General features: G+C 33.8%; 1 protein-coding gene across 7 annotated transcripts in view; it reads left to right on the top strand.

Moving 5' to 3' along the window:
- Positions 1-243: 243 nt before the first annotated feature.
- The window catches only part of N4BP2L2 (NEDD4 binding protein 2 like 2), a 91427-nt gene continuing 73115 nt past the window's right edge, over positions 244-18555 (top strand). For 3 of the 7 annotated variants that reach the window (XM_079137256.1, XM_079137261.1, XM_079137260.1), the window contains exons 1-5: positions 244-375; positions 1757-2997; positions 11037-11161; positions 15457-15545; positions 15929-16005. In XM_079137256.1, the coding sequence (XP_078993382.1) occupies positions 1757-2997; positions 11037-11161; positions 15457-15545; positions 15929-16005 (1532 nt within the window). In that variant the 5' untranslated portion in view covers positions 244-375. Of the gene's footprint in view, positions 376-1756; positions 2998-11036; positions 11162-15456; positions 15546-15928; positions 16006-18555 lie in introns of those variants that run through there. The other 4 variants (XM_079137262.1, XM_079137257.1, XM_079137259.1 and 1 more) reach the window with 4 other exon arrangements.

Consider the following 18555-nt stretch of genomic DNA (forward strand, 5'->3'; position numbering starts at 1 on the left):
TCAGGGGTGCTTGCCAGAGGGCGTAACTGCTGTTTTTTCAGCCAAAGTTAGTGTTTCCAAATAACTTCCCAGCGCCAGATGTAGGAACTCCTTCCGGTCTACGTTTGTTGCTCACCTACTGCGTATGTCACGCAATGGATTCGGGGAGACCGAGTCTCCGTGCAGTGAAGTTCACAGGGTCTGTGTGAATGCCGGACTTCAATTCCCACAATGCCTGGCGCAGATCTCTAGTTCCTGCCTGGGTAATCGTGCGGCGGCCGCCATCTTGCGTACGGAGGTGCGGCTTGTTGCCCCATATCCTGACGGTGGGGCGTTTAGCCCCTACAGCTTTCTGCTTTGTGGCGGTGTGTCAGCGTTTCCTTCACCTTCATTAAGGTGCGTGTCTCTGTAGGAGAAGTTTTTTTTGTTTTTGTTTTTGTTTTTTTGGGGGGGTGGGTAAAGCTTCATTCAGAGCTGTAGAGTAAGGTAAGTAGACACCCCATTTTAGATGAGGTTGGATTGGTGGTGGCGTTTTTTGGTTTGTTCCTTTTACCATTAGCGACTGGGGTTGTCGCTGACTTGATAGAACCCCTTAAGTTACCTGTTAAAGTGGACGTCTGGAGTGAACTTGACCTCCAGAATTTCTAGACAGGACCTGACTTGTCTCCGTTGGAGCAAAGGAACGGGGCGACGCACTTTGGGCTAGGCAGCTCTCTTTGGGGGTCAGGAGGCCATGGACCGGGGCCTAGCTTGTGAATGGGCCGCACTCTTCCTGGGGACTTGAATGAGGAAAAGAAGCTGAGAGGTGGCCGAGAGGCGGGGCGCGGGCGGGCGACTGTTTTCCGGAGGATTGCGTTCTCCACATTTTATATCTTGCTTCAGCCTCTGTGTCCTGCCTGCTGCGTTTGACTTTTTGCCTTTTATTTTTTCTCTCTTAACTGAGGAACCCCAGAAATGTACGGAGCAAAACAGACTTTCGGGTTCTTAAGAAATGTCAAAAGAAGGAAAGCTTATTTTTGAGGTTCTTAATAAATTTCAAAAGAAGCGAAATTTTATTTTTGAGGTAGACTAGCTAACTGGAAAAGAAACACTTTGAATTGGGGGAGTTATCAGATTTCTTCTCTAAGCATGATATATTTGCGTCACTTCATGGTGACAAGTGCAAAGCAACAGAAGTTATCTCCTCCCCCGATTTCAATTACCACCCTACGCCCATCAGGGAACAATTTTTTACTCTACTCACAGGAGAAGGGCCCACAAAAACAGTTAATCTAACGTTTGGATGCTAAAGAGATGTGATCTGAGGTTTGGAAGCTGGAGCCATATACAGCAAAAGGCATAGTGCTGTTAAATAGGATATAAATGTCAGGTTGGCCGTTTTATTCTCTTTCTAAATACACACTTGTATATTTATGTCATAAAGATATTTTATTGATTCTGCATTTCCAAACATAAATCATTAAGCTCTCTAAATTCATAAATGGATAGTTTAAAGATAGGCTCTGCTTTTTTTTTTTTTTTTTTTAAAGGATATGTACTTACCTTTAATGAGACACCCTTCCATAAGTCATTATAACATTAAATAAGTGGCTATAAAATTAAAATTTGACTAATATTTTGGGAAGATACCATTAAATGCTTATATCACAAATCTAAATACCTTTCTAATCGTTTATGAAGAAACTTGTTAAAATTTTTTTTAAAAATCTTAAATTTTTAAATTTTTAAGATCTTAAATCTCTGTAGCTAATAGTCATATAATGTGTTTATTCCTCAGATGTCTTATGGTGAAATTGAAGCTAAATTCTTGGGACCCGGAGAAGAACTCACAAGTGAACCATGCTACAAAAAGTTGAAGTCAACTGAAGAGGCTTATGTTTTCCCTGATCATGGTAGTGCTTCTTTTCACAGAATCCAAGAGAAAACTGGAAATATTCGGTACCCTGTGGCCATCGTTGATGCCATAGGACATAATTATCCTCAGGAGGACAAAACCCAAAGTACAAATTTGCTGAAACCTGTGCATGATAGACTAGATGTTATTGTATCCACTGGTTCACAAGTTATACAGGAGGGAAACCCTTCATTAATATCCAGAGATGATGAGATATATAGCACAAGTAAGGCATTTATAGGACCCATTTACAAACCCCCTGAGAAAAGGAAATGTAATGAAAAGAGGAATAAGGCAGATACTCTCAATGGTGTAAATGACAAAGGAAGACAAGAGGAGAAACAGAAGTTTAATTCCAAAAAATCAGAGATTGACACAGAATTAACCCAATTTTACAAAGAAATTGAAGAACTTGAAAATGAAAAAGATGATTTGGAAGTCAGTTGTAAGGAACTTGAACCTTCTCAGGAACAACTTATTCCATATTACCAGGGCCATAAAAATGATGTCTTAAAATCTGATGAAGAAGATAAAGATCTTAAGAATGCTCTTGAGTCACATTGTGGTTATCAACAGTACTTGGGGAGTGAGCCAGGCAAATACACGTGTGATGGACAAGTAATTCCTGCATTTTGTGATATTTCATTTACTTCCTTCAGGCCTGAATGGCAATCGACACATCCTTTTATAGTACCTCATGGTCCTCCTCTTCACACTTTTAACTATCATTTAAATATTGAATCATTCAGTGCTCCTCCAAATCCACCATCAAATGTTTTCCATGCCCAAGATGAATCTCACATGCAAAATGGGTATGATGTACATAATTGTCATGTTAACTGGAATTGTTTGACTTTTGATCAGAACAATGAATATACTGACTATAGTGAGAATAGCAGTAGTGTTCATCCCTCTAGAAATGGCTGCAGTGTGCAAGATGGATATGTGAGTAACAGTTTCTATGACATTAGAGAAGGATGCTGGAAAGATCCTTCTATGGACAAGCATAATGGAATGGACAGCTTTGTAAACCAGCAATTTCAAGAGGAAAATTTAAATAAATTGCAGAAGTTACTGATTCTTTTAAGAGGTCTGCCTGGTTCTGGGAAAACAACGTTATCTCGGTAAGTAAAGGATACCAAGTGAGTACTTGGTGATTTGTTATTTAAGAACCATGAAATGATTTGTAACCAGTGATAAACACTTTCATGTTTCAACTACTAGAAAATCTTTTGACGTACTTGAAATGGAATCTCAGTTTACAGATAAGGGAGGGGAAATTTGGCATATATATTTATATTCTGCTGAGGGCTTTAAAAATAGATACACCATGTATAATTATGACAGTAATGAAAGCAAATGCTACTTGAGAACTTTGCTGGCTTTCCCTTGTAAGTCAGCTATTGAATAGTTGGACTAGGATTTGGGCTTTGATTCAATTATTTCATTTTGTGACCTTGGGCAAGTTTTATTATGTTAATGGAATGAGTGTCATTTAATATTTTTTTCTGGAATTATTTTGAGAACCAAATGAGATAATCCAAGGAAGGGCATTTTTAGTGTGTTAAGCACTGTATGTCATATTGGTACCATTAACTGGCAGAGCAAACCTTCTTGTTTTTTTTTTAAATTCAAGGAATTTGAAGTGAGAATTATCTGAATTAATAGAGTGAGAACTGGTGGTGGTTTTATTGTATTACAATGCATCTCAAATTCCTGATTTTATTTACATTTCATTTATTTATTTATTTATTTTTTTGGTATTGAGGATTGAGCCCAGGGGCTCTTTACCACTGACCTACATCCCCAACTCTTTTTATTTTTTAAGACAGGGTGTCTCTAAATTGCTGAGGGCCTTGCTAAGTCCCTGAGGCTGGCATCAAACTTGTGATCCTCCTGCCTCAGCCTTCCAGGTCACATGTACCACTATCTTGGTTTTTATTTACATTTTAAACAGAACATTGATGCAGTTGAATATACAATTGTGAAAAATAAAGAAAGCAATTAATTTTTTTTTGCAGTTTATGCAGGATTTATTTCAAAGAAAAAAAATAAAGTTTATTTGATATCTTTGGTTGAGGATAAAAAGGTCCAAGGAACTGTTTTATATTTGCTTGCAAGAAGATCTAAATAATCTTAAGTTTCTTCAGAAAAAAATAGGGATTTAATTTATAATATAGACATTTTACTCTAGATTATAAGCAGTGACCTTTGAATTTAAATTTTAGTCTTTGCATTTTGATTCCTTTTACCTTAGTAGGGAAGATTTTGTAGAGAAGGAATTTCAACTTTTTAGAAAGTATTTAAGAGTGAGGTTCTTTCAGAAACATGGTCTATTGTCTAGATTTAGGATGTAATATCAGAGAAAATAGTTGAAATTTATAAATTGGATGAAGGGATCTGCTACTTAGGACCACTTAGTCTAGGAGTGGGTACATAAGAAAGAAAATTTAGGTTTAGGACTACATACTGGAGTTTGCTGAAACTGCATGTGAATAAAGTAGTGGTATTTCGGTAGAATTTCAAGGACACCTAATTGTGTAGGAGATGATAGAAGTTATTACGATATATGTATATTTGAGGAATAGTTATATGATTTAAGAATGGAAGTTCAATACCAATAAGTACCATTTGTTTCAGGATTTACAACTTACATAGTATTTTCATATGTAAAAAACTTGTGAGATAGGTTGTATTTTCATTTTATAGGACCTGAAGCTAAAGGAAGAAGTTTTAGCCTAATTTAGGAGAAGTTTAAAAAAAAAAAAAAAAAAAGAACAAATTAGGAATAAAATAACAGCGTTGTTTTTCTCTACACCTTCATTTTAATGTCTGTTGCATTTGTAGTCCTATACTTGACTTTCAAATTCAAGGAGCTTGGTTACAGAGGCAGGAGCACCTCTTTAGGTCAATGCTTTGGAAATAAGTGGTGTTGGTTTGGAATTGGATACAAAACCATGTTTTCTGCTAAGGAATGGCTTCATGTAGGAATTACCTTTCAAAAAAAGCTTCGAAGAAAGAAAAGTATAAATTGGGAGATCAGAGTTAAGCTGATTTGGAATACATAATGAAAAGACAATAGTTTTTAGTTTTTAGTTCTGATATGTGGTAATGAGTATAGGCTATTGGATAAAGCTCAAATTCTTTTGGGATCGTGTTCAAGTCCCCTTCCTTAATTTAGCCCATACCTACTTCTCCATTTTCGTGTATTTCTGCAGTTGGGCTTGTACCTGTTTTCTCCATAGGTCTCATGATGGCTGGATCATTCTTTATTTTCAGGATTCTGCATAAAAGTTCTCTAAAATGCCTCCACTTTTGGAGACCTTGCCATATCGTTTCAGTCCTCAGTAATTCTCATTCTGAATTTATGTATTATTTGTATTTGCCACTCTGCATTTAACATAAATTACACAAGACAGCATTATCTTTTTATTCATTGATAATTTGCATAAGCCATTTTGGTTTTAAAAGTGGATGAGGTTAGTAGTTTCCCCACAGGTTTTAATGAAAACAAGTCTTCGACTAAATTCTAAATTTGAACACAAGTACATACTTTGTGGCTATGATAAAGTGCCAGCTCTTTGTCCTTTTTGGCAACCTGGCGATACTTTGACGAAAGGTTCATTTGAGGCAGAATTAAACACTATTCTAGAGGTGGAATCTTGTTACCATCGTAGTTGGTATTAAGCAAACAGAATCCTCTGATGCAGTAGCTGGACATAGAACGTTTTAGGGATCAAATTTTGAAAGTTGTTCTCAGGGAAATGAACTACATAGTTTATTAGATTCTTATCTCTTATTCATGCAAGGAGGCAGGAAAGGGGGGATTTACAGTATTTTAGCTAATCCTTGTTTCATCTAGAGTATACTTTCAAAAACAAACCATTAATTTCATTATTAATAAGATGTCTGTAGTTGATTAGAGATAGAAGATGGTTGAAATACTTGGAGTAACTTCTTATAGCCTCTTCTTGTTGCCTGTGTGCTTAGCTAGCAAGACCACCTGGGATATGATTTCTTGACTGTGATTAGTATGGAATTTAAATCCTCCAAATGATCTCACACTGTCTGTGCTAAAGTATTTTAAGGTAAATTATAATCATATTGAATATACTTCAGATCTAGTTCTTTAGATGGTATGTAGAGAGCCAAGCATGGCTATAATACCTGTTTGTTGAGTGCCTGTAGTGCAGAGGTACTCTCCTCAGAAGAGGTGGATATTAATTTCTCATTTTATAGATGAGGATACAGAATGACTCAGTATATTTTTCCTAGTTCACATTGTCTTGTAAATGCTAGAAGTAGAACTTTAGAAGTTCAGAACTAACTCCAAAGCCTACTATTCTTTTGCATACCACACTACTACCCAAAGTGGTAGGTACTAAGACATCTTAATTGATTCTGAGAGAGGTATTCAGCTATACAGTTGTTCCTTAGTATCTGAAGAGGATTGGTTCTAGTACCCTATGCAGATGCCAAACTCCTTGGATGCTTATGCCCCTTGTATAAAGTGATGTAGTATTTGAATATAACTATGTACATACTTTAAATCATCTCTAGATGACTTGTAATAGATAACACAGTGTAAATGCTATGTAAATCCTTGTTACATCATTTAGGGAATAATGACAAGGAAAAAGAAAAAGTGGAAACTGGAGCAATACAGATACAACTATCTTAGGCCTAACCAGGTAGTACACATCAGCAACAAACGTTTTTGCAGGGTGGTGTGTGATAAGAAAGTGCTCTTCCATTTCTAGTCCAGAAACCTAACAGGTTTAAAATATACTTTCCACCCCTGGTTAGTTGAATCTGCAACTATGGATTTGGAGGACCAACTGTATAATAGTTTTGGTCATAGCATGTTTATGTCTAAGACAACACAATAAAGTGGAACAATCCAATAAAGTAGAGATGTTAAATATCCCCCAATTGATTTATAAATCCAGTGAAACTTTCAAAATCTCAAAAAAATATTGTATTAATTTTGATAAGCTATTCTGAAGTTCCTTTGGAATGTAAATGTTATGAGGGCAATTTGAAAAAAATGATGAGAGATCCCATTGTCTATCAAAATATATTTAAAAACTACAGTTAATTGCAAAAATTGGCAAAAGAATAGACAAATAGAAGATTAGAAAATCCAGAAACCTACATAGAGAATGTAGTATATGTTGAAATGGCATTTTACATCAGTAGGGAAAAATATTTGATAAATAGTAATTGGATATTTGTCTATCAGTTTGGAAGACAATATTTAAAACCTGTCTTAGACCATTCACAAAAATAACTTCTAGATAGATAAATGAATAACAGTTTAAAAAAATAATTTAAGTTTGAACAGAAGTAAATAAGTGGGCTCTTTTTTACCATCCAAGAAATGAAAAGTGAAAAGACTTATAACAGTCTTTGTTGTATGTTTTTTAAAACCTATTATGGATATTTGCTGTGATAAGTTTCCAAAGATGACCATGTCCAACCTCTAAAATCTGTGCATAAATTCCTGAGAGACTTTGCAAATGTGATTAAGTTAGAGGTTTTTCAATAAGTAAGTTATCCTGGGTTATCTGGCTTGGCCCAGTGTAATCACAGAGATTCTTATTGTGAGGGAGGCAGAAGGATCAGAGTTAGAGATTTTAAGGATAGAAGTAGAAGTCAGGAGAGAAGATGCTCCATTGCTGGCTTTATACTTAGGACAGAAGGTTACACAGGCCAAGTTGTACTAATCTTTAGAAGCTAGAAAAGACAAACATTCTCTTTGAGCCTCCAGAAAGACCATAGACCTGCCCACAGCTTGTGTATTTAGCCCAGTGAAAGTGATTTTAGGTTACTGACTTTCAGAACTGAAAGTTAATAAATTTCTGGAGTTTTTAGTTTGTTAATTTTGTGGTACTAAAGGTTGAACTCAGGGCCTACCACATGCTAGACAAGCACTCTACTTCTGAGCTACAGCCCAGCCCTTTTAATTTATTTTGAGACAGGATCTTACAAAATGGCCCAGGCTGGCCTTGAATTTGAGATCCTCTCGAGTAGCTAGGATTATAGGCATTTGGGATTGATTACAGGGATGCACCACCCTGTCTGCCAGATGCTTATTATTTTAAGCCACCCATTTGTGGTAATTTGTTACAGCAGCCATAGGAACTAACTGGTATAAAGAGAGATGGAAAAGATTTTTTTTTTCACCATTCTTTTGGAGAATGGAGAGCTCAGTTTAATTCCAAAGGAAATATTTATCTTTCCTCATATAGTCTCTTTATTCTTAATTCAAGGAGTACTTAGGGAATGAATTGCTGAGGTAAAGTGGTCTTGGACTAGGGGGTATGCACAGCTGCTCAGTAAATAGGGAGGTAAAGGGTTTGTGAAATGTCAGCTTTACTCAGTGTTTTTTTAAAAAAATTACTTCCAATTTTAAATACACATGAATGTAATAAACTTTTTAATGAAAATGAACTCTTGTAGGTTAGGTCTTTTTGTGGAGGGAACAGGGTTCATCTGTTCCTTACTTAAGCAAGAAATTATAAGCACAGAATACATTAGTTTTTCACGACCATGCAATAAACTTTTTTTGTCACAGTTTCTATAGGTCTGGAATCTAGGGATGGTTAGCTGGGTGCCTTTGGTTCAAGGTGTCTAACAATACTGTAATCAAGGTATTTTGTTGGCTAGGCCTCTTTTCTTGGCTCAACGGTTGACTTGAGGACCATCTGATTCAAAGAACTCTCACAAAGTTGTTGACAGGACTCAGTTCCTTGTGAATTATCTTGGATTGAGGACCTCAAGTACTTGCTTGCTGGAGGCTGCAGGTCTCCCTTTGTGTTTTGCTTTTGGAATCGCTCTCTGTTCATGTGACAGTTGGTTTTTTTTTGAAGTGAAAAAACAAGCATACAAGGTGGAGTTTTAAGATAAAAGTGGGGTTTCTTGTTTGTTTTGTGATCTTAGAAGTGACATCCAAATACTTTTGCCATATTCTGTTCTTTAGGAGGTAGCGACCAAATCTAGCCACTCCTCCAGGGAGGGATTTAACTGAGGTTTGAATACCAGGAGGCAAGGATGCTTGTTGGCCATTGGTTTAGGGGACAGGGAATTTTATTTTGGTTTTCTGAAGTCATTCTTTTCTGGATTGATATTGGTTTAATATCAAATTGGCAGGGTTTTGAGGATTAAATTGGGGTCATAGATATTTGGCATATAATGGATTCTCAAAAAGATAGCTCTTGTTTTGAAAATATACAAATCATATGGCCTCTGGGCCTCCATCTGGTTTTTTAAAAAATTAGATGTTTGATTTATTCAAAGTTCCAAATTTTAACATTTTGAGAATCAATTTTAGTACCTCACTGAACTTGGAGAGAAATCCAGCACAGACTGATTCTAAGAATTTTGAAAATATACATGTTCTTAAATAATTTGGGGGGAGTTAAATGACTTCAGATATTTCTAGGTTCATAATGGTATTTTTGAAGTCTTCAAAATCTTCATAGTTTGAGATAAATTTGAAAAAGATGCATAATCTATGCTATCTGGAGAAAAAAGTCTAAGTTTAACTTATTCTACTTATGATTTGAATTTAAAATGATCCTAATAGAGGTTTGTGTTTAATGCTGACCTAATTTAATGAAAAAAAAAATTTTTACTGTGTTCCCCCACTTTTCCCACCCCCTTTGGAGAATTTAAATCATTTCTTGGAGCTGGGGCATGATGGTGCATGCCTGTAATCCCAATGGTTTGGGAGGCCGAGATAGGAAGATTGTGAGTTCAAAGCCAGCCTCAGCAATTTAGGGAGATCCTAAGAGACTCTGGGAGACCCTGTCTCTAAATAAAATACAAAAAAGGACTGAGGATGTGGTTCAGTGATTAAGGGCTCCTGGGTTCAATCCCTAGTTCCAAAATAAATAAATAAATAAATAAATAATTTCTTGGGTATAAAATACTAGTCATGTAATATCTTAAAAATCATCTGCTAATAAAGTAATGAAAATCTTGTGGGGAGTGACTAAGCTCTGGTTTACAGTACTAATATTGTGACATTTTTATGTTCTAGACTAGCTGTATAAGAAAATATGATGCCAAATATGTTAGAAATATTTTGGGAAAACAATGGCTGCTTAAAAAAAAAATACAACTTAAGTCCCCCAAAGAAAGAAACAACCCAAACCATTAACTTTCATTTAGTTTGTTTGAAGTAATTTAAACTCTAATTCTGTACACATTTAAAATAGTTTTATTTTGACACAAGTGATTTATTTTTATTACAAAATGCATATGCTTTTATTTTGAGCTTTTGGAAGCAAGATGACATTTGTCATTTTAATAGTTGAATCCTTCCTACCACTTTTTAGTAGGAAGTAGATATTCTTGAGTCATCCCAGGATATAATCTTTTACTCTCAGCCCCTTCCACCATCTGCTCCCCCCCGCACAGTTATAGATTGAAACCAATTAATTGTTCAATAGCACCCTCCCAATCTTTCTTGAGTCATTTTACAGGAATTCTCTGAAACTCTTAATTTGTGTTAATCTCATTGTGCTTGGAAATTTAAGGTGGTATCATTTTCAAAACAAAGCTTGATTATTATTGACCTGATCTGAGAATTTATATTTAGTGTTTAATGATTAATTTCATTTAGAATTTTATTGAAGTTTATACTTAACTCATTAAAGATTATACTCAGTAGGTTCATAGGTTGTTTTACAGGCTATTTCTAACACTCACTTCTGGGTCATATTATCTTTGTGTTTCATGGGAATAAGTTTATAAAAGCTTTCTTTGGCCTAATACAGCTTTTCCCAGATAAATTACTGGCTGAATCCTACTTCTTTTTAGGTTGTACTAAGTATTTGGATACCCAATACAAGTTCACTGAAGTTAAAACATAAATAGTAATTGACATTGTTTTGATGTTGCATGAACATTGTTTTTTAAAAGTTGCAATACAAATGTTGATTTAAAGTTTTCGATATTGACTGTAATTGTATAGATTTAAGTATGAAGTGATGTTTGAAATTTGAAAGCTTATTGAGACTCTTCAGGTTCTGTGCTATTCTGTTTGAAATATAGTTAAGGGTAAGTACCAGAAATTTGTTTACAAACCTTTCCTGTATGGTTTTGTGATGGTTATAGATTTTATAAACGGCACCTTTATGATTTCTTTTATTAACAGAATTCTGCTTGGTCAGAGTCGTGATGGCATTGTGTTCAGCACTGATGACTATTTTCACCATCAAGATGGGTACAGGTATAATGTTAATCAACTTGGTGATGCCCATGACTGGAACCAGAACAGAGGTTTGTTTTGGGCCAAGTCTCCTGGGATAGAGTATATGACTAGGATGTCAGAAGAATTAGGTTTTATTCTTGACTTAGATTTTTACCAGCTGAATGACTTTGGCAAACATTTTAAATAGCTTTGATACCCAGTTTCTTCTTCTATAAGAGGTGATGATAATTATACTTGTTCTACCAGATGAAAGTTGTTGTGAAAAGCAGAGATCTTAGATAAAACATTTTGTAAACTATAGTGTACTGATATAAGCTGGAAAAATAATAGGGATATGGGATATTTTGATAGACTTTATTTTAGATCTTATGAATGAATTTTAAAAACTCTGATAGTTTTAATATATATTTTAAAAGTTATTTTCCTGAGAATAGTAATAATGTTTCCTAAATTATACTAAAATATCTATGAATATTAAAAGTATTTCTCAAGCTGGGGATGTTACTCAGTGGTAGGATATTTGTCTAGTATTGCTTGAGGCCCTGGATTTGATCCCTGGCACTGGGGAGGGAAAGGTTTTTCTTATTAATATTGCTCTAAAAGAAACCTACTTAATACATTTTTTTTAGAAGACATGGATCAATTTCATTTCATCATGAACAGTGGTTCTTAACCAAGGCTTCACATTTCAATCAGTTAGGAAACCTTAAAAAACCAACAGCAACTTATCACTGGGCCTCATCCCCAACAATTCTGGCTTAGTTGGCATGGCTGGGGCTAAAGCATTAGTATTTTTTTCTTTTTTTGGAAGTTCTCAAGTGATTCTAATGTGTAGTCAGAATTGAAAACCATTGATCTAGAATTATGTAAGTAAATTCAGATACTGGAAGTTATTTTTTAAAAGATGAATGGATTGATGATTAAACAAATAGTTTTTATTATAAGAAATTTTGAACCCAGAGTGTTGACAGTATGATGAATCTCATATATCTTCACCCAAATTTATGTTATCAAGATTTTGATATGTGGGTTTATCTATCTTTTTTGTCTTTACCATTCTCCTTGCTTTTTTTAATTTGAAATATTTAAAAGCAAATTCTAGACATACTTTATTTCAAATTAACCTTTTTACTTAGTCACATCTTATTTAACTGCAATGTCATTATCATGCATAAAAAAAGAACAAGTCCTTTACCATCATGTAACAGTCTAATGAAATTTCCCCTATCATCTTAATTTATCTTTTTATAGTTGTTTTGTCTGAATCAGGATCCAAACAAGGTCCTCAATAGATTGGTTTTGTTTCTTTTAGTTACATTAATCTGGGTAGTTTCATCTGTTTAACCCTCAAGCTGTTATTGTTATAGAAGCTGACTTGTTTGTCCTGTAGAATTTTTTTTTAAATTGTCAGTGAACCTTTATTTTTTATTTATTTATATCTGGTGCTGAGAATTGAACCCAGTACCTCCTCACACATGCTAGGCAAGTGCTCCATCACTGAGCTACAACCCCAACCCCTGTAGAATGTTTTATACTCTGTAGTTGTCTTGGTGTCCATTTAATTTGTTGTTAACCATTTAATTTGCATCTTTCTCTTGTATTTTCTGTAGATGGATATTAGCTCTACACTAGTCTTGATTAGATTCAGTCTTTTTTTTTTGAAAGTACATGTTTGGTTGTTCCACACTTAGTGATGATAAAATTAATGAATAATTCAAATGGACAGCCTGTTCTCTCCATTGTCAAATTTCCTATCAACCTTATATTTGGGGATTTTTATCCAACAATAATTTATTTTCTAAAGTAGGAGGAAAGAGTTGCAAAATGTTGATTTTCTAGGTATGTTGTTCCTTTCATATTTAGTGGCTAGAGTTCTTCTGTAATGAGGAACTTCCTTACAACTGAAGCTACCAACTAGGGTGGGCCATAATAATTGTATAAATAGAAAAAACAGTATGAGTGATTTTTTTTGGATTATTGATTTTTAGGATAAGGAATTTCAGTGAAGATATTTTGAGTTAAAGTTTTCTCTCTGTTACAGTTTCATGGTTTCATAGGAATGTTTAAATGTCAAGTGAGTTTGACAAATAAATTTGATCTTTTCTAATCTAAAAATCTGAAATCCAAAATGCACCAGAATCTGAAACTTTTTGAACATCATTTCAGCATTTCAAAAGTTCAGGTATTATTTTGGATATTAGATACTCAGTTTGGGGATGCTCATCCTCTAAAGTCTATGCACATATTCCAATATCTAAAAATCCTCTTGAAATCTGAAATACTTCTGTTTCCAAGCATTTCACATAAGAGATATTCAGCCTATATTGGTTTTATGACCTCCTAGGATTTCTCTAAATCTAGACAGTAGCATAAAAATCTAAATAATTTTAATTCTTTTTTATGTTTTTAATGTCACTGAACATTGTTGCCCAAATCAAATAATGATATTATGGTTCAAAAAATACTTGAAATTATTGGCTTGAAGTTGAGGGGATGGATGATAATGCTATAAATGGAATGAATAAAGGTAATGGCAAATCCCATTGTATGTTTGGTGGAGTGGAAGATTTGTGTGGGACTTTTTTTTTTTTTTTTTTCTCTTTGCAATACTAAGGTAGAATATTATGTTAAAATTTTTATGCCAGTGGATTATGCTAATTATACCTGCTGAAAGTAATAATAGCGTCTGGATAAAACTACTGGTATTATCAGTATAACAAAGGTGGTCTTTTTCAAGGTAGTTTTTACTTTTCCAAAGGTAATGATATCTAGCAATTGTTAGACATTTTGAAAGTTATAAGCATGGCATATTATTTAGGCAAAATTGCCCTTTTTGACAAATATTTATTGAATAATTTTAAATGACGTGAACCATTCTGGGAGAATCTATTTTCCTCATATTTATTACTAGAAGAGATGACATTTAAAACACAAATTGAAAACATCTACAAAGTGTCATTTTCCTCTTTCTTAGAGTGTTGCAGTTAATAGAGTGTTGCAGTTAATTTGTCGTAGAACACTCCTCTTGTTATTTGGTTAGCAAATACCTAGGTGCTCTAGTTTCTAGTGATATTGGATTATGATTATTCATGGAGCGAGGATAATCTCTACTCCCAAGTCAGAAATTTATTGGTTAATATGTTATTCTTGAATATAACTCCTTATATGTTTAACTTCAGACATTAGGAAACTTAATTTTTTAGGTGGAAGATTTGAACACTGTTTACAATTGGAGATGAAGCAGTGGGAGATGAGAGCATCTTGGTGCTAGCCCCAAGCCAGCACTAATAGAAGATAATACCTTCTAAATTTCTTTTGGTATTTAGAAATATGTTCCAAATATGTATTACATCATAGTCATTACTCCTTAACTAATTTTTAGAATTCTATCTGTCCTAGACTTCTGTTTCAGAGTTCTCATTATGTTGAACTTAGTGGTCTGAATTCTTGAGTACCAAGAAAACTTCCTTTATCCTTGCATTTTGCCTTAGCCTTTTAAGTTTTATTGGAAGTTTTTTTTTTTTTTTTTTTTGTCTGATATACCTAAGGTTTATACATGGACCTATCATTAACAGTGGCTTGCTGTGGCAGTAATTCTCACCTCATGGCTTCGGAACTTTTTAGAAAAGTTTCATTCTACCTCAACCCCCTATTTGAGAATAATAGTTCTAAGAAATCCACAAAGTCAGTTGAACTGTGATGTTTAGCTACCTGGCATATAAAGTTATGTTGGAAAGTAATGATAAACCTACAACTTTTAAAATATATGTCTTTGTTATTTCAGAAGCATTATTGGTACATTGTAGAAAATTAGAAAATAAAAATAAAGTGTAAATATTCTCACCACCTATAGGTAACAGTTGTAACATCTTAGTAGATCTTTCTCCCCTTACTGTATTTTGACCTATTTAAGATAATATGCAACTACCATCTTATTACTTGGTATTTTCATTTAATAATTTCTATCTTCCTGTGTTAGTTTTCACTTATTTTCATACTCAATCCATGTCAGTTGTATCATGTTCCTTTACCTTCTATATTTCCTGCAAATGAAAGTTAGCTCTGGACTGAAGGCTTCATTAGCTCTAAGTTAACAAAATATCCTCAAAATGTTTTTTACAGCCAGTTTGTCAAAACCAGCATCTAGTCCAGAGAACACACTTGGCATGTGGTTATGTCTCTTAATTCCCTTTTAATTTAGTGGAGTCCTTGCTTTTTCATGGCAGTGGCTTGAGAAATTGTGCATTTTGCTTCTAAATACAGAGATATAGTATTTTTTCTTAATGAGAATTTAAATTTTTTTTTATTTATGTATTTTAACCTAATATTTATTTATTTATTTCAAATTTATTTTTTATTTCAGCAAAACAAGCTATTGATCAGGGGAGATCTCCAGTTATAATAGACAACACTAATACACAAGCTTGGGAGATGAAACCTTATGTGGAAATGGTAAATATGAGATATGAGAGAGTTTTAATTTTTTTATTCTTGTCAGTTTTTCATATTCTGAAATATAATTGATCTTTATTATTAAAATATTTGTCTTTGTGTTCTAAAGAGGTTTGTTAGCTTGCTTAGTTTTTAAGAAATTGGGAATTTTGCTTATGAAGGAATATGCTTGTCTTGTTTGTTTTCCCAGACCTGAGGATGATATTTGGAATTGGTCCAGTTGAGTCTTAAATTTTTATAAACCATATTATTTTACAAAGTAGCATTTTTCTTGGTTGAGCAAATTTAGAGGTATTATCTAAATGAAATTTTTATCTGTCTGCTTTCTTTTTTACTTTAAGAACTATTCTCTGGGTTTTGTTTTCTTCCTTTCCTTTTTGTAGGCCATAGGAAAAGGATACAGAGTAGAGTTTCATGAACCTGAAACTTGGTGGAAATTTGATCCTGAAGAATTAGAAAAGTAAGGCACTCGAATTTTTATTGAATCTTTATCTTTTTTCTTTCCTTTTGCCTTTACATTGGTCAGTTTCTTTCGTAGCATTTTTACTTGTCATCTTTGTTACTCGTAAATAGAGACCACAGCTTTTTTTTTCTGTTAAGAGAAACATTGACTTAAGGTTTTTGAGGAACTTTGTCTTACTGAATTTTATTAAATTTTCATTGCTAAATGTGTTGCTTTTTCTTGAAGTGAATTCCTACATGATTTCAGTTTATTAAATGCTATTTCAGGTCCAGGAAACTTTGAGGATAAAATTAGGACTTTTTCCTCTGGTTTTTAGCTAGGTTAATTCTGTCTTGTCTTTCCACCTACAGCTTCACGTTTGAGGCCCCATCATCACTTTTTTACCCTGTGATTTCCACTTGTTCCTTCTTTTCCACCTTTACTACTATAGGTCTCTAATCCCATACCAAGTTCCTTATAATTAGTATGTCTTGGAATTCAGACTTTTTTGGGTTTTAGGAAGAGAAAATAATGCATATACCTAGTCTTCAAGCTGTTTTTCTTTGTTGGGGATGTGACTAATTAATTCTTTGCCCCTTGCATTTTATTCCTTTGGCAACTTTTCTGAGTTTTATGAGTTGTATTAATATCTGGCATTTTTCCTACCTAACTGTGTGTGTATCACACTTGAGGTAGAAGATACAGATATTTTAAAACTTCTTGATTGATGCTGAATAAGTGAATGTGTAAATTGTAAATTATTATAATTATTGGGATTATTGAAATTTCTTAATTTCATAATACAATTTGGGCTGGGGAGATAGCTAAGTTGGTAGAGTGCTTGCCTTGCATGCACAAGGCCCTGGGTTTGATCCCCAGCACTTTATGTATGACTTTACATAAAAAAGCCAGTTTAACTAATAGCTAGCATAATTTGACTTTTGAAATAATTGAATAAAATTATATAGAAGTAAATCAATAATTTTGGTACCTTGTAGGTTTAGTCATATCTTGCCAATTTTCACCCTTGGATCTATTACATTTTTTCCTTCTACATTCTCTTTTTTGCTTTCTTATGTCTTGAGTATAAATATCAGATTTGAAAAGTAATTATTTCTTTTGTGACCATTTTATAGGAAAAATGAAAAAGCATTAGGAATCGAGAACTTATAGTATTAAAAGTAAAATATGTTTGAGTGTTTCCACATCCAAGTCAAGTTACAGAAAACTGAGGGTAAAGTAAATTGTCCAAAGTTCTTTGACAGTCAAGAATAATTTTAAACAAACTTTTGTTGTCATAAACTCACATAAAGAAAAGTACATAAAATATAAATATATAACTTAACCAAGTTCTTATAAACAAATACGAATTTAGCCATCATCCTTGTCATGAGAGCATTACTAGTGCCTCAGAAGCTCTTTGCATTCCTCTTTCCAGTCGCAATTACCTTTCATTTCCTAAAGCTAACAGCTTTTTTGATTTGGTAATCATAGTCACTTCCTTGACTTTTCTTTTAAAGTTTCGTTATAATAGCTTTACCTTAATATAGTAGTTTAATTTTGCCTTTTTTCAAACTAGAATAATACAGTATCTATTCATTGTCTCGTTTCTTTCACCCAACGTTTTGTTTGTAAAATGCCAAATTGTCTCTTATAATATGGTATTGATAATAATAAATTTAAAAAATGTAATAGGAACTGTCCTAAAAGTTTTTGTGAATCCTAAAAGTCCATTCAGTTTTTCTGTAATACTCAAAACACTTACCTCATAATTTTAAAAAATATTTTATTAGATGGACATAATACCTTTATTTTATTTTGTTCATTTTTATGTGGTACTGAGGATTAAACCCAGTGCCTCACCCAGGCACACGCTCTATCACTGTTACCTCATAATCCTTGGTTCTTTTTTTTTTCTTCTAACTTCTTGGCTGTGCTGTGGATGGATTGAATCAGTCTCACATATAGGCATTTGCTTTACCACTGAGCATATATTTCAGCACTGATTCTATTTTTTAAGATAATCTTTGATTTTGTTATTAAAAGGGAGGATATAGAACTGGGGCTGTAGCTCAGTGGTTAAGTGCTTACCTCGTATGTGTGAGGTACTGGGTTCGATCCTCAGCACCACACAAAAGTAATAAATAAAGATATTGTGTCCATCTACAACAAAAAAATTTTAAGGTGGGGAATATATACTCATTGGGTTTACTGAATGGGTAGTTGGGGTTTTAGTTGTTGTTTTTTTGTTTGTTTGTTTGTTTGTTTTTTAAGGTATTTTTGATTGAACCCAATGGCACTTTACCACTGAGTCCCAGTCCTTTTTATTTTAAGACAGGGTCTTGCTACATTAAGTCTGGCCTCCAACTTGGGTTCCTCCTGCCTCAGGTTCCTGAGTTTGCTGGGATTATAGGCAAGCACCACCATGCTTGGTTAATAGGTAGTTCTGTGTGAAGAAGGTGTAATCATCTAACATGTCACTGTGAGACAGCCAATATAAATCTTTTTGTATAAAATGTTAGTAAATGAAATATACCTCTTAGTATTTATTTGCATAATGCTATTTAG

Source organism: Sciurus vulgaris (genome assembly GCF_902686455.1).
Source record: "Sciurus vulgaris genome assembly, chromosome: 4".
Classification (NCBI taxonomy): domain Eukaryota; kingdom Metazoa; phylum Chordata; class Mammalia; order Rodentia; family Sciuridae; genus Sciurus; species Sciurus vulgaris.